Source organism: Osmerus eperlanus, chromosome 11 (genome assembly GCF_963692335.1).
Source record: "Osmerus eperlanus chromosome 11, fOsmEpe2.1, whole genome shotgun sequence".
Taxonomy (NCBI): Eukaryota; Metazoa; Chordata; class Actinopteri; order Osmeriformes; family Osmeridae; genus Osmerus; species Osmerus eperlanus.
The window spans coordinates 13,265,656-13,281,930 of NC_085028.1; the positions used below are offsets into that span (position 1 = coordinate 13,265,656).

The 16,275-nt window shown below is 51.0% G+C and overlaps 1 protein-coding gene across 3 annotated transcripts in view; it reads right to left on the reverse strand.

Moving 5' to 3' along the window:
- Window positions 1–16,275, reverse strand: part of robo1 (roundabout, axon guidance receptor, homolog 1 (Drosophila)) — a 178,941-nt gene that overhangs the window by 37,018 nt on the left and 125,648 nt on the right. For all 3 annotated transcript variants that reach the window (XM_062472464.1, XM_062472465.1, XM_062472466.1), the window contains 2 exons: window positions 5,551–5,708; window positions 555–675 (listed from right to left, as the gene is read on the reverse strand). In XM_062472464.1, the coding sequence (XP_062328448.1) occupies window positions 555–675; window positions 5,551–5,708 (279 nt within the window). The remainder of the gene's footprint in view (window positions 1–554; window positions 676–5,550; window positions 5,709–16,275) is intronic.

Genomic DNA, 16,275 nt, shown 5'->3' on the forward strand with positions numbered 1-16,275 from the left:
GGCCCTGAGCCACCTCAGTCAACAGAGAGGTCTGTGGAGACTCGGAGTTGAGATGTGGACTCTGGTTCAGAAAAGACCAATGGCAGGACGGAAGCCGCCTTTTGAAGCACAGCTCCGTGGTGTTTCTGTATTTCGGCATGCATAATAATAATGTTCTGTGAAAGGAAGAGAATGCTTGGCAGCGTTCCCATTGGCAGGGATGATAAGAGGTCTGCAGGGACAGGAAGTAGAGGAAGTGGAGGAGATGTTCATAAGTTCAGCTGTCTGGAGAGAGTCGATACGGAGACGCTGGAGAGCTGGGAGGGGGGTCAGGGGTCAGGGATGGTGAAACAGGGCCCAGCTGGCTGGAGGAGCCGGGTTGATGGGTGGGTCAGAGGGGGAACCAGCAGGGTGTCCCTGCTAAACTGTGAGACCGAAGCCCACACCACACTTCTCCTGGAGGGTCAGTGACACCAGTTAATCACCTAGGACATTCCCTCCACACGCAACACATGAACTCTGTTTCCCACGATAGAGAGATATAGAAAGAGAAAGGGAGAGAGAGGGTTACTTACCGAGCACAGTGAGTTCGGCTATCTCGCTCTCTCGCTCGCCCACCATGTTGGTGCCTACACACACATATTTCCCAGCATCACTCTTCCTGGCGTTGGTGATCATCAGCTTCCCTCCTCGGATCTGAGGAAAAGAGGTCAGAAGAGGTCAGAGGATGAGAGGTGAAGCCAGGAGAAATACTCGGTCACCGGGGAGCTGCCAACCCAGAGGAAGAAATACCTTGATGTGTCACACGAGGAGAAACCAACAGCCCACTCACACGTTGCACAACCTGATATGAGTTCAGCACTGCTTCAAAAACACCCTTCCACACTTCCAAAACTATGACGAAAAAAACCCATCACAGATCTAAACAAACAGGCACTCTACATCTTAACCCTACGTATAACAAACCCTCACAACGATGCCTGTGAGCTCGCTAACAGAAACATTCACAGAAATACGCAGCAGAACTGTGGCATAGCCTACAGCACAGACTTTAGTTAATGGTCTCCCTGCTGTTCCCACTTGTGGTTTATATCACTTTATCAGTCAGGCAGTCCTCGGGCAGCCCAAGCCAAAAATCACTTGCCTCAGCCTCCAAAGCCACAGCCCCCTGAGGGAGCACCTGAGGACTTGCAGCCAGAAGCCATAACTGTCCTCTGAAGGAGCCATTACTGCAGCCACAACATCAACGCTGCTCTGTCCTCTACGGAGAGGAGACATTACTGAGTGGAGCTTTCCAGACAAGTACTGTACGATTCTACTGGAGAGGTGTACCTCAGAAATGTGGAGATATTCTCACACACATACACACACGCACACACACGGACACACACGGACACACACGGACACACACGGACACACAGACAAGCGCACACACCCTATAAGGTGAGTGTATGTTGTCCGCCCAGGTGAATGCGATGGCTGCTATTTCCCAGGGCTTTGATTACAGGCCAGAGGATCTGCTTTGTTCTCAGGCAGGCCCCTGTCAGGCCCCGCCCCTCTGTCAGGCCCCGCCCCTCTCTCGGCTGACAGTCCTGCCAGTCAGAGCGGGGACACACAAAGGCAGGGTACACCACTGATCTCCCAGCTCTGAGGGGCTTAAGGGTTTAAACACACACCTCAGCCCACAAGCACAGGACCCCCACCTATAACCATGTAACAGATCCCTTTATTAGCAAACCACTGAGGTATGTGTGTGTGTGTGTGTGTGTGTATGTGTGCATTCATAGATTGAAAGAGGGGCACCACACACAATATTGCTATACAGCTTGTCAAAAGCTGGCTTCACTCAAGCGCTTGTACATGTGTATTCACTTTATGAGGTGCTAGGTAACGTCTCTCTGAATCTAACTCACCTTGGTCAACACTCCCCATGACTCCACTGTAGCTGACCTGAAAGCAGATCTCACTGTCACCAAGGAGACCGATCACTGTTAATCTACCTCGGACTCCTCACATAGACCCGACATCCTGTCCAACAACGACTATCTAAAACTATAGTAGTCTGGGAGGACGGTGACAGGTTGCGAGTGGGAGTGCGTATAAAGAGAGTGCAGAAACATTGTGTGACTTCATGCCCCATCTGTGCCGTTTAAGAGCCCATCTGCGTTCAGGGGTGAGGAGAAGCTAGAAAAGGCTTGTCCACATGCCACAACTGATCACTCCTCATCCCCCAGCCCCGGAGGCCCTCTGGAGGTGAACGAGGCCCCCAGGAACACTGCTTACCCCACCGGACACAGTCTGGAAGCTTCTGAGGCATTCTCGGGGCCTCTCAACCCCTGTTTAATATTCATAGTAAAGAGAGTTCACTAAGCAGTGAACAAGGGGCCCCGGGAACTGCCCCAGGAGGGCAGATCACGCCCTCGCCCCAGTCCGGCTGGGCCCTGGGACACCCTGTGGAGTTGGAGGGGGTTTGAAGTGTCATTATGTTACTGTTTGTTTGAGGGAAGGCTTTAGCAGCTAAAATACTGTGACACTCACAAAGGGCCCAAGGTCAGGTCATACCATCTAGTGGAGAGGGGGGGAGGGGTCCCAGGGGGGGGGGCTGACATGAGGATCCACTTTAGGCCCTGTCCATTCCATCCGTTCTCCCTTCTCTGTGAGGATGTGGCACTTTCCAATTCTCTACAGCCATAGCTGGAGTGCCTGAACAGCAGGGCTCCATGGAGTGGCCCCAAGAACCTCTCTCTCCACACCACACACACACACACACACACACACAGCCACACACAGCTGGGTGGCCGCTGAAACATCTATCTGTGGATATCCTCTCCATAACACACGCACAGACACACACACACACACACACACACACACACACAGCAGAGGGGCCAGTGAAACAATCTGACCATTATGCTGCCGTTATAGTAGAAATAGCTCTACTCTACACCTTTTGTCTCGTGTCATTTGGCAATGCTGATACAGCACAAGCCTCCATTGAGCTCATGGTGTGGTATTCACTCAGAGGTGCACTCTACTGAACCATAATCACCTACCACTTCTAAACAAAAGACAATGCACTGCCATGTCCACCATTAGTGCCTGCGCTCTGGATAAGAGCGTCTGCTAAAAATGACTAAATGTAGTGCCAATGAGAATGACAGTCCCCACAGACCAACCATGGTTTACACTCAAAGTCGGCTGGATCCAACAGTACCTTTTTACAAACACTTCTTCAAAATAGATGGTCATTTTTCTCCCTCTCTCTATCCCTCTCTCTCATTCTTACTGTCTCTTTCTCACTGTCTCTCTACTCCAGCACTCTTTCAAGTCCTCCTTTCTCTCCTTCACTCTCTCTTGTCCAGCACAGCACATCCAGCTAATCTTCAGCGCAGGTGTTTAGGTGGAAACATCACGTTCCAACACGTTCCTGCTCTGGATGGGGATCACGGCCCAAACCACACACAGCAGAGAGTGTGTGTGTGTGTGTGTCCTTTGATGAGCTCAGCTGTTTTTCACCAATGGAGCGTTGGATGTCTCTCATTCCGTGCGACCCCTCCCCCCCCAGACCCCCCCCCCCCAGACCCCCCCTCCCCCCCCAGACCCCCCCCCCCTCCCTCCAGTGCAGGCCTGGCCTCCACGTACAGTACAGTCCCTTAAAGGGACCTGCCGCTGAGAAACCCCTTCCACCCTCAGCATGCAGCACACCACAGCAGACTCTGACCACCTTTGCTAAACGATGAGCAGAGTGTGTGTGTGTGTGTGTGTGTTAAGGAGGGGTGATGGAAGCCAGGTGTGTAAAGAAGCCCTGATGACAGGGGAGAGCAGGCTTTGTTCTGCTGGCAAACTATGGCAGGTCCCAACACAGCTAGAGACTTACACACACACACACGTGATATATATGATAGTGAAGCCAGAGACTAATCTTGTGAATTACCCCCCCCCCCCCCCCCCCCCCTCTCATCAGGGCCTGCTGGCAGCACTGGGAGGCAGGTCTGATTAGATCCATTTCAACTAGATTGTGTGCTTGTTTCTTTCCATGATACTGGTGAAATAGACCAGGTAGAGCCGTCTCTCCCCTGGTACCAGAACCTGTCTCTCCCTCTCCCCTGGTACCAGTCCCTGTCTCTCCCTCTCCCCTGGTACCAGCACCTGTCTCTCCATCTCCCCTGGTACCAGAACCTGTCTCTCCCTCTCCCCTGGTACCAGCACCTGTCTCTCCCTCTCCCCTGGTACCAGTCCCTGTCTCTCCCTCTCCCCTGGTACCAGCACCTGTCTCTCCATCTCCCCTGGTACCAGAACCTGTCTCTCCCTCTCCCCTGGTACCAGCACCTGTCTCTCCCTCTCCCCTGGTACCAGAACCTGTGTCTCCCTCTCCCCTGGTACCAGTCCCTGTCTCTCCCTCTCCCCTGGTACCAGCACCTGTCTCTCCCTCTCCCCTGGTACCAGAACCTGTCTCTCCCTCTCCCCTGGTACCAGAACCTGTGTCTCCCTCTCCCCTGGTACCAGCACCTGTCTCTCCCTCTCCCCTGGTACCAGAACCTGTCTCTCCCTCTCCCCTGGTAGCACTAGCTAGCCGGAGCAGCGTAGCGGTCGGAGGAGGGATATGCGCTGTGTGAGTAGTAGCCTCAGCGCGCCTGCACACTGCGCTCACACACCAGTGACATTTACATAGCGTTTGACCCACTTCTCTCTCCCACGAACACAAGCAGGCCGAGACAAATCTATGAGACAAACAGAGCCAGTGTATCTGCTGGAATAAACACCAAACAGGCCAGACAGGAAGTCAGTGTCATTACAAATGCATTCCCATCTGACTGTAATGAGTTAAAAAAAAAGAAACAGCTGGACTTGTTTGTTTGTCAGTCCGTGACCACGCTTTGAAGGGCTAGTCTGGCTGAGAGCTTACAGGTTAACCGTTCACAGTGGCTTCCCATTAAAGACCACAGACATAGCATGGCTGTCACTGTGGAGAGATGAATCAGATGTGCGTGGAGTTAGCTGCTTGCTGACTCACTCCCTCTCCCACCGCTCCACTCCACTCCTCAAGCACCCATGCGGTCAGGAAGATGAAACACCACAAACAGACTGTTTCCTGCTCCATACAGATGACCAGATGGGAAGAGATGCGCTCAACTGAGACACCCCAGGCCCTGGCTTATCAAGGTCAGCCCTTTAGCGAGCACAGAGGGGGGATTTAAACTGCTGCTCAGAGCTTGTCACCCGGGCCTTTACTCTGCTCTCAGCTCTGCACTTAATAAAAACAGTGTAATTGGTCGGTAGGGCTGAACTGTTGTATAAATCACACAGAGAGGCTTGTTTGCACAGTTTCCAGTCAGCTCATTCTCCAATGAAGAGCTATCTACAGGCTGGAATTATTCCCCTACAGGCTGATCAATATGGGCATGCTGAGTGATGAAACAGACCTCATCCTAACCCACAGTCATTAAGGACCACTGAAATTGCTGCCTTACTCGAGACAAGTTGTCTGTGTTTTTTTCATCAGGATTGGTGGTAGTATAAATTATTTTTCCCACTCTCCGCACGGACACACACACACTCAGAGATACTTACTGTGATTCTTTCATCTCGGTCGTCGATGTTGGCTGCGTCTTTCTTCCAGGATATGCTGGGTTCAGGGTGCCCGCGAGGTGGCTGGCATTCCAGGACGGCCGGCTCGCCCGCAGCCACGATCACGTCGGCAGGATTCTGTCTGAAGTCATCACGCAGAACTAGGGGAGGAGAGGGGGAGGAGAGGGTTAACATGGCTTCCACAGCCATCAACAGAAAACCTCAACAGGGAAGGACAGTGGATTACACAGTGAAAGTGTATTGGGTATAACTACCCAGTGAAAGTGTATTGGGTATAACTACCCAGTGAAAGTGTATTGGGTATAACTACCCAGTGAAAGTGTATTGGGTATAACTACCCAGTGAAAGTGTATTGGGTATAACTACCCAGTGAAAGTGTATTGGGTATAACTACCCAGTGAAAGTGTATTGGGTATAACTACCCAGTGAAAGTGTATTGGGTATAACTACCAGAACTACCCACCATCTCCCAGTTCCCCCCCCCCCTCCGCTTACACACACACACACAAACACACACACACCACACCTCCCAGCTCACCCCCACGCCTCCCCCCACCAGCCCTTCATGCCTCGCCAACACAACTGATCCAGGGGTGACAACCTAACGTCAAGACGTCCATCATCACATCTAAGAATGGCTTTGACCCGCCCTCACCACAGGAGCGTAACAACCCTGCAGAGTGACACTCACACGGACACACACACGCACAGTAGACGCCTCCAGACATACTCTTCATCGCGTCCTCCTCGTCACCTCCTCATTGTGAACATGTCACGTTCGCGTCCCCAGTCAGCAGTCTGACACTACACAGTCATTACAGGAGACACACTAACCACCCCCCCCCCCCCCACCACCACCACTTCTACAGAGGCGGTGGAGACCCAGCGGTGCAGGAAGCTGGAGCTGGAGCTAAAGAGTGTCACAGTGTTGATCTCGGCCCTGAGAGGCAGGGCTGGGCAGGAGCGCTGAGGCCTCCTCCATCGCCGGTGCTCAAGATAAACTGCGGAGATTTACGAGGGGAGAGAAAGTAATGAAAAAGAAACAGCCTCCCATATCTACGGCGAGCGGCAGTAATCACTTCTGCAGCTCCGCTGTTTCTGTACACACGTAGGAAAACAGAAATAAAACGTGGCCTCGTAAATCTGAGAAGGAAATTCAAGCTGGATTTCAAGTTGAAGTATGCAGGAACTCAGTGTGTGTGTGTGTGTGTGTCTGCGACGACGAAGCCCAGATACAAAGCATGTGTGTATACTGTTTGACTGTGTGTCTGTATATATATATATGTGTGTGTGTGTGTGTCTGCTGTACATGAACAGACCCCTCCATGCCCCCCGCCCCCATCTCACGCCCCAGCTCGGCCCCCAAGTCACCACGCTGCACCTCGACCTCAGATCAAAGCCAGGCTCCCTCCAGGAACCTGGGCTTCTGACAGAATACTAATTCCTGCCTAAACCCTTTAAGCACTTAATTGGCCATGGGCAAGCTGAGATTCCCTGGCCCCGGCCTCCAGGAGGGGCCCCAGCCTCCAGGAGGGGCCCCAGCCTCCAGGAGGGGCCCCAGCCTCCAGGAGGGGCCCCGGCCTCCAGGAGAGTGGACGGGAAACCCTATCCCTCACCAGGAAATGGCTTTCCCAAGGACATGGGCAGTAATGGCTTCTCCAGACTTATCTACCTATTATCGGCTCTCACCCCTCATTGTGTCGCTACATCACAACACTGGCCAATGATCTACTGACACTATTGTCTGGAGCCGGGCTGCTCAGTCTGGAAGTAAGACATTCATTTCCATACAGTAAGCTTTGGAAGAGAACAATTGGAATCCAGTGCAACTGGTACTATGCCAATGGTATTTAAACTAGTATGAAGACCAAAAATAAAAGGCTCATTACTGACCACGGAGCTTGCAAACACTCATCTCTCTGGGGATGGAGAGAATGACGGAACAGAGAAGAGGAAGAGGAGATTGTGTTGTGCAGAGGAAGGCCTGGGGTAGAGCTGGCATCCTCCAGTGTTTATAGCAACACTCCACAGTGACCACCTCTACATTGCTCACTCCCTCTCTCCTCCGCCTCACTGTCCACCATTTCCCCGACACCTTCTCTCCATAAACACAGCTGAACACAAGACAGCAAATAACCCAGAACATCTGGGAGAGGTGAGAAAGAGAGAGAGAGATATCGGATGGGGAGTAAAGATGAATGAGGTGGAGAGCTCCAGTATTTCCGCCAGAGGCCCAGTGGTATCCGGAGACATGCCAGGGGAGGCTGTCTTCCTGGCCCTGCATCCCTCCATCCTGTCACCCCTCAGCATGGGAGCTTTTGAATGACTGTGTCTGTGTATGGCTATCTGTGCATAAACCCACTGTGTGTGAATGTCAGTGTGTGTGTGTGTGTGTGTGTGGGTGTGTTTGTGTGTTTGGAATAATGGGCCAACTCTGCCACTCTGTCTGTCCTGTGAGCCTGCAGCTGTCCCCTGCCCAGATCATGTTTCCTCAGCTATTAACAGGGAGGGAGGCCACACTGTGTGTGTGTGTGTGTGTGTTGTGGTGTGCGTGTCTATGCGTGCGTGTGTGTGTGTGTGTGTGTGTGTGTAAATTGAGGGATTGACAATTCAGTCTTATAATGTGGGTCTGGGCCACATTCACTCAAGTTTGGGCGTGAAGACATGTCCATGTCTGTCCTGGCTTAGCTCAGCTATGCTGCAGGGCATGATGGGATACTGGGGTGAGAAAGAGGTCCCACACATTGTTGGAAATATCCTCGTAAATATACTCGTAAATCGAATTGGATCTGTTTCTGCCATCACCACTATGCTGTGATAATCTGTTCAAGATTCTTGTGCTGTGGATTAAGATATCCGCCATTTGTTCAGGGTGACATGTCTCACTGGTTGACACTTTTGAGCTGGCTAAACACATGCTCTATCAACCATCTCCAGGGGGCTGCAGTGCCTCAGCATACAGAGACAAGTACATGAGCCCATAGCTAGCGAGCCGCCATTATCTACAAGTCCTAGCCTAACCTGCCTCCACCACAGGTCTGACAAATCACTCTCCAGGTCAACAGTAGCTCTCTGAGCAGAGCGAAGGCTAACACAATTAGCTCCGAGCATTTCTTCTTCTGGAACCCTCCCTTTTAGAAAGGTTCTGCTACTCTCCATTCCAAAAACGCAAAGGTTCATCTCCCTCCCATGCCATGAGTCCACACGCACACACACACACACACACACACACCACAAACTCGCTCTTTCCTGGGGAAATTGAAAACAGATGCTGAAATGTCAAATTAAAATGAGATTCTCGTGCTATGCCTCCAACATTAATGAAAATGAAGACTTGATGCGGCACACCAAGCTGAGCTGAGGATGATCAAATGAGCTTTGTTCCGAGGAAATTAAACGGATTAATGTAAGCTTTCCCCGAAATCTTCAGGAGTATTAAAAAAAGAGCCATTGGGGATTCAATAGATTGTGTCAGAAAGCCTTCAAAAACAAACCTAGAGAGAGAGATCATAAGAAAGAGAGATGCTGTGTAGTTCAGACTGGTTTGGGGGTATTTTCTTGAAAGAATATGGAGTGGACTGACCAGAGGAGAGGAAATAGAGGAAAAATAGGAATGAAGCAAAAAAGCAATCAAATAAAAGCTATAAAAATAAAGAAGAAAAGGCAGTACAAAGGAGATGCAGAAAGGCAAAGGAGGATAGAGGAGTTGTGGCTGTGGAAGTGAATGTGTTATAATGTGCTGCCCCCCCCTCTCCCCCGACTGTCCCGCCCTTTATGAGCTTAGCTGTGCTCCTAATAAACTGAACAAATTAGCTTGATTTGGACGGTGGGGCGCCACAGACTGAGGCTGTCACTGGCCAAACATGGCCGCCGTATAGAAGCTGCCGGGGATTAGAGCTGGAGTGGGGCTCTGGAGAGGAGCACACGGCACGAGGAAACACAGAGAAAATATGAAATACCTAATAACTCCCAGATGTGCATGGCTGCACAAGCTGCTTAAGACCAAGACTAGTTGGCCACTATTTCTCTCTCTCCCTCTCTCCCCCTCGCCCCCCTCTCCCTCTCCCTCTCCCCCTCCCCCTCCCCCTCCCCCTCCCCCTCCCCCTCCCCATTTCCTCTGATCTACTTCCAGCAAACCCCACTGCCTTGCTCCTCTGACCAGGGGGCGGGGCCACAACCTGTCCATCATACCCCATCGGACCTCTAGATAGGAGGGAACAGCTCGGTGGCCTGTGTTCCTTCAACCATGCATACAGGACCAGAACACACACACTACATGTCTTTACTCCACCTTCCTCTTCTCTCTCTTCCTCTCTGCGGTCCAGCAGCTGGTTCTCCCTTGCTTTGGTCTTGATCTGAGCTCACACACTCCAAACAGTTCACATCACAGACAGCTTCCCAGGCATGATGTGTTGGCCTCCAGCTCTCAAGGCTGATGGGAGCAGTATAGCTCGGGCCAGTTTCCCAGAGGTGAATACAGTGTGTGTGTGTGTGTAGCCTCTCGACCCCACAGCCAGAGAGATGAGATTGGACAAGGCAGCTTCCACTCCCTCTCTTCCAGTCCGTCTCTCGTTCCTCTGCTCTGAGCTCATGCCCTCACTCCTCTCCCCCCCTCTCATCCCCGAGCCCCACACAGACACCCCCAGCCCAGCACACAGGCCCCAGTGAGTATGCCCACAAGAGCACAGTGAGGGGTAAAGGTTCTGGGCTTAAGGGCATTACAGTATGCTTCAGCTATGTAGACTACACACACACACACACACACACACACAAAGCACGAACATAGAGAGGAGAAAGGATCCATGTAAGAAGGGACACAGCCTATTAGATGTCCTTAAAACCTTTTCAAAGCCTTGTATAAGGCGTCCTTTAAATGATTTACGGGCCAAAGATGTCCTTTTCCCCATTGATTGTGAATTCAAACCCAGAACTCCTCCAACAATGCGGTCTCAGATGTCAGTGTTACATAAAGCCTTCAGAGTCCCAGGTACGCAGTGGTGCTTGGGATCCTTTGACCGCAGGAACGCCCGAGGATGTTCATAAATATTTCCGTGTGTGGTGGCCGCTTGTCCCCCGGGTTTGCACCTGCGCTGAGCACTGTGAGGTCATCCAGAAGAGACACAACCTCAAGCGTGAGACTGGACCGAGCGGTGATGTCATCAGAAAGGAGACAGGATGACCCAATTAGCCAATTTAAACATTCGAAGATAGGACAACAAACTAGCTCCCTTTGTAAATATACAAGGCATGAGCAAACATGGGACCCCATAAAAATGAGGTTTCTATCAGTAATTAGACATGTATGTGTCAATATTGTTACAGTAAAGTTTAACAGGTATGACTGCATCTGTTATTGGCTACTGCTCAACGGGAGAAAGAAAATGGCTGCCGACTCTCATCACTCTCCAGACCATGTGAAGCTCAATACTGTGGTGTACCAGCACTAAAGGAAGACATCCTTGGCTATGGGACCAGGCTGGCTGGTCTGATGGGCCTACAAGTTGGGCACCTTGGCCTGAGGGTGCCTCTGAAAGGCATGTCTAAACCCACCATGCGACACTGATGATAGAGAGCGCCCAGGGCAGATTGCTAAATCTACTACACCTTGGCTTAACAAACACACGCACGTGAGCGGACACACACACACACACACACACACACGGACACACATAATGTAAAATAAACCTGGCCCCACAGCCCTGCAGACAGAGAGGCCATTGAGTGGCTGTGTTTGTTTAAATGGTCATAAGTCTTCTCGTCAGGTTGGTAGGGGAGAGATGGTGTTGGGTGGATGGGGGTGGGGGCAGGGAGGGCAGGTTTATGTGAGTGACTGACTGACTGAGTGACTGACTTGGCACCTCATATGTCAATAAACAGTGCCTATTTGATTGGAGTGGAGGGGGACTAAAATAAAGAGACTGTCTCCAATTCTGGACAGGAACGTCAGCAGAACCTCCTCAAACTAGACTCCCCTCTCCCTCAAACAGAGAGAATGTTATTCTCATAAAAGTAATGAAGGCAGGGCCCGCCAGCGTGAAAACTAGGGTAAAAACATCTGCATGAGATTATCACGTTTACATTTTATGGTTCAAAAACACCAAGAAAACAGGGATTTACAGTGCCTCATGTGAGAGTGATTATCAGGCTGTTTGGAGACGGAGCGTGTGTGTTACCTGTTGTGGAAACAGCCGGCAAGGTATTATGGTTACCGGCCTGCTCTCGGACCCAGAATAGTATGCTCATCAGGAATTGGCCGAGGTCAATCAGAGAGTGCGCTCTGAGCCAATGGGATCTCGCGTTCCATTCAAGAGAAACGCCGCAGGGCGCTTCACATTGTAAAATCATAACGACTAAGCAGGGGGGAGGAGGTGAACAAATACCTTGAAGGGAAAGCAAAAAAAAGGCTTTGTGTTTTCTATCTGTACGTTGTCTGTACAGGAGCTGAAGTAGGCAGCTGTCCTCACCTAACCTGCTGGGCATGGCTCTCTGTACACAACAGTCATTGTGATGTTAACACACACACACACACATAATACTATGTGCATGTGTGTTCAATCGATTACTATGTAGTTGTTTGCTAAAATGGACTATCCAAAAAACCCTTCTCCGTGTGTGTGTGTGTGTGTGTGTACGTGCAGCCCCACCACCCACAACTCTCTCAGCATCTGCAATGAGGGTCTTATTAAAACAATCTTCCCAATTAACATTCCTGGGCCCAGGATCCCCCTCCCCATCGGCGTGGTCTGCCAGGGGGGGGGCGGGGGCAGCTCGGGAACTGAGGCATGCAGGACGGCAGGAGGGGTGCCTGTCAGCTGCCTCTCTCTCACCTCCAGAGGAATGACCTCCACTCTCACTGGGTGCCTCCCCACAGAGAGGTGCTTGACCCTGGCTCTGCTCTGCACTCGGCGCTCGGCAAACCAACACATCTGGTCCAGATCCTCTCATGCTGTCTATTAGCCTTAGATCCCAGGATGTGATTACAGTCACTTCTCCCCTCTCTCCCACTAACATGGGGAAGTGGGAGCTATTGAGACGTATACTGTTTCTCTACAGCCTAGCAGTGTAAAGGGCCCGGGCAGGCTAAGACCTGTGTGTGTGTGTGTCAGAGTGTGTGTGTGTGTGTGTACAGTATGTGTGTTTGGGTGATCTGTCTGAGCTTCATGTGAGATTTAGAAGAGATCATAAAGACATCCCGGCCTCTGGCCATGCCTCAGCACAGCTGGTGCTGCCCACAATGAACAAATAGCAGTACAACATCTCCGTGTGTGTGTGTGTGTTCCACCACTCCCTGCACGCGTGTGTTTATGTGTCCCCCGAAATGTGAGATTAATAAAGGATTCTTCTTCTTCTATGGCGAATACAGTGTGTGTGTGTTTCAGTATTCGGTGTCCTACAGCCTGTGTGTGAGTGCAGTTAATTGAAGCCATTTTAATGGGATCCAGCCAGGACTCAGTTTGTGAATGTCCTGACTGCAGCACATGTCAAACAATCTAATTCAAAGCAGACACACTGGAGCGTTCCTTTCATCTGCATAGGCTGTAATGGAAATCTTAACCTAATGTACTTAGTTTCCAATGAAAGTATAATTTAATGGAGCTTTTAAACAAGGAAACAGTAGGAGAGAGAGGTTTCTAATGGGGGGGGGTCTGGTGATTGGCTGAGGAGCTGGAATGACATCAGCGCTGGTCGAGGTGGTGACTGGAGCAGAGACCAGAGAAAGGAGGGAGACAGGAAGAGAGGGGAGGGAGGAAGGATGGAGGGGTGGACAGAAGGGAGGAAAAACACAGAGTGGGACACCAAGGCAACGCTACAGCAGACCTGCAACTGCTGCTGCTCCAATCAAGTCACGACAAGAAAGAGGGAGATGAGAGAGAGGAAGAGGGAGAGTGAGAGGAAGAGGGAGAGAGAGGAAGAAGAGGGAGAGAGCGGGAGAGGGAGAGAGAGGAAGAGGGAGAGAGCGGGAGAGGGAGATTAGGGGACAAGGATGAAAAAAGGAAGATAGGCATAAGTGGAAGTTAAATTAAAGACTGTGTGTGTGTGTGTGTGGGGGGCGGGGGGGGGGGGGAAGTGTGTGTGTGGGGGGGGGGGTGGTGGAGGTGTGTGTGGGTGTGTCTGGGGTGGTGGGGGGTGGTGGAGGTGTGTGTGTGTGGGTGGGTGGGGGTGGTGGAGGTGTGTGGGTGTCTTACAGAGATAGAGAATAGGAATGTTAAAGAGACAAAGCAAATAGGGGTGCTAGGATCCAAACACGAGCTGCAGCTCTAGAGAGGCACATCTTTCTCTGATCAGGGAGCTGAGCGTCCCACAGTCCCAATAGCTTCCACATGGCCCTAAACTCTCCCAGATGGAGCCTGGGAGAGATGAAACGACCAAGGAGACCAGGGCTAAAAGGACGGGATGCTGCAGAACCATCGGATAAATAGATAGAGAGAGACAGAGAGAGAGAAAGGGAGAGAAACAGAGAGAGAGAGAGAAGAGATGAGAGAGAGAGAGAGAGAGAGAGGATGAGAGAGTGAGAGAGAGAGAGAGAGAAGAGAAAGAGAGAGGGACCTTACCACAGAGTTCAGTGAAAGGGAGAAAGAAAGAGCATGAAGAATTCATAGATTTTTTTTTGCCAGAGCTGCATCATTATGGATTACTATAGCTGTCATATCGTCAATGTGAGCTTGGGTTGTGTGCCAAACACAGGGGAAAGAGTCCTGCAAGTGGGCCAACAATTCCCCTGAACCCTGTGAAACATCATGTACACCATGTAGGGCTTCTAGAGCGATGTGAACGCAACACTTTTCCATCGTTAGGTGTCCGTAGAAGGTGTGTGTGTGTGTTGTGTGGGGGGGGGGGGGGGGGGGGGGGGGGGGGGAGAGAGACAAACAAGCCAGAGTGCCTAAGACTTTTTCTCCTTTGTTTTATGGTGTTCTTTGCTACTGTTAACATGGCTGAAACATCTCAGGGTCCTGATTTATCATGCTCCTCCCCAAGGCTCAGAATGGGGAGATTTAAGACTAGCACACCAACACAGAGCCTGGCTCCAGAATATCCCCCAGATTTATAGAGCAGGGAAGTCTTTTCCTCTCTTGCTCCTCTTTCCATCTGTCTCTTTCTCTCTCCCCCTCTCCACCTCTCTCTCCCTCTGCCTCTCTCGCTCTCTGAGGTAGACTGAACACATGTATGTCAGTGTAACTGTATCAGGGTTATATTATCATGCATGATTTTAAGCCAAGGCCACATTGTTATGCATCAAACACAGAATGCATATTCATAACCTTGCAATTACTATGCTATACTATGATATATTGCTTTATAAACAGTCCCCTGGGTCTAATCTGTGAGTTTACCCCCCCACACCCTCTGCTTTCTCTCTGTATTTCTCTCTCAATTTCAGTTAAATGTATTGTGTCATGGGTTTTTAGTCTTGTTACTCCTTTTCTCTGTTTCTCTCTCTCTCTCGATCTTCTCTCTTCTCTCTCTTCTCTCTCTTCTCATCTCTCTCATCTCTCTCTCCTCATCTCTCTCTCTCTCTCTCTCTCACTCATCTCTATCTCTCTCTCCTCTCTTCTCTCTCTCTCTCTCTCTCCTCCCCCCCTTCTCTCTAATCTCTCTCTCTCTCCCCTCTCTCTATCTCTCTCTCTCTCCCCTCTCTTTCTCCATCCCCACCCCTGTGCGTGGCGAGGCAGGTTCCTCCAGGGGCAGAAGGAGGAAGTCGGGATCACCTCGAGATCAGCCCTCCATAAAGAATCAAAGTCAGCACGGATGTCACTGCCCAGGACCAAAACCCTGGTGTGTCGTACTGGGCTTACCTCGAGAGGACGAGGGGGGGAGTGAGGGAGGAGAGGAAATGAAAATAATAATAATGATGCCAAACCAAAAGAGCAGGCTGGATATTTTGAAAGAGCGGGAGGGGGGCCAGCATTCCCTGCTTTAGAAGACTCATCTCTGTTTTGTGTGTGTGTTGTGTGCTAGGTTGAACCAGGACTTTACTGCACCTTCCTTATAAGTAAGGAGCTGAAACGAGGAGAATGAAGAAGACTCAGGAAACTTCACTTTAGCCTCTTTAGGAAAACATCTCCCTATGGCACTAATGAAAAATGGAATACGAATTGAATGAAAACATGAGATGGAACTAACCTCTCCCTCCCTCCCTCCCTCCCTCCCTCCCCCTCTCCCTCTCCCATCTCCCTCTCCCTCTCCTCTCCCTCTCCCTCTCTCTCCATATGATGCAGCTTTCTAGAGGCTGGGTCCAGGATATGACCGGGTGTGCGTAGGCTAGTAGGAGACTGGAGCAGTGAGTGTGTGTGAGAGAGGGAGAGAGAGAGAGAATGTGTGTGTCTGAGAGAGAGAGAGATAAGATGTGCCTATCGTTCCTGTCAGAGAAGAAATCTCCCAGCTTGCAATGCAGCTGCCCCTAGCTCCAATCAGCACGCAACGCCCATGTTTAGTATTTACCTTCTCCAAGTATGCCGACAAAGCAAGGATAGGGTGGAGCGGAGCTGAAATGCTACATTGTGCTCAACAAAGACGTGTAATTTGAGGGGGGGGCCTTGTCGGCCTTGGGAGCAGGGCTCTGAGGGGGAGGGGGGGAGTGTTTACAGTCTGGGGAGAGAAGGACAGATAAAGCAGAATGCTACTCAGGGGATGAGGGATGGACCTGCCTGGAGCACACACAGGAAGTGATAGGGGCAGCATCGTTAGAGCATGTCTCTGAGATTGCCA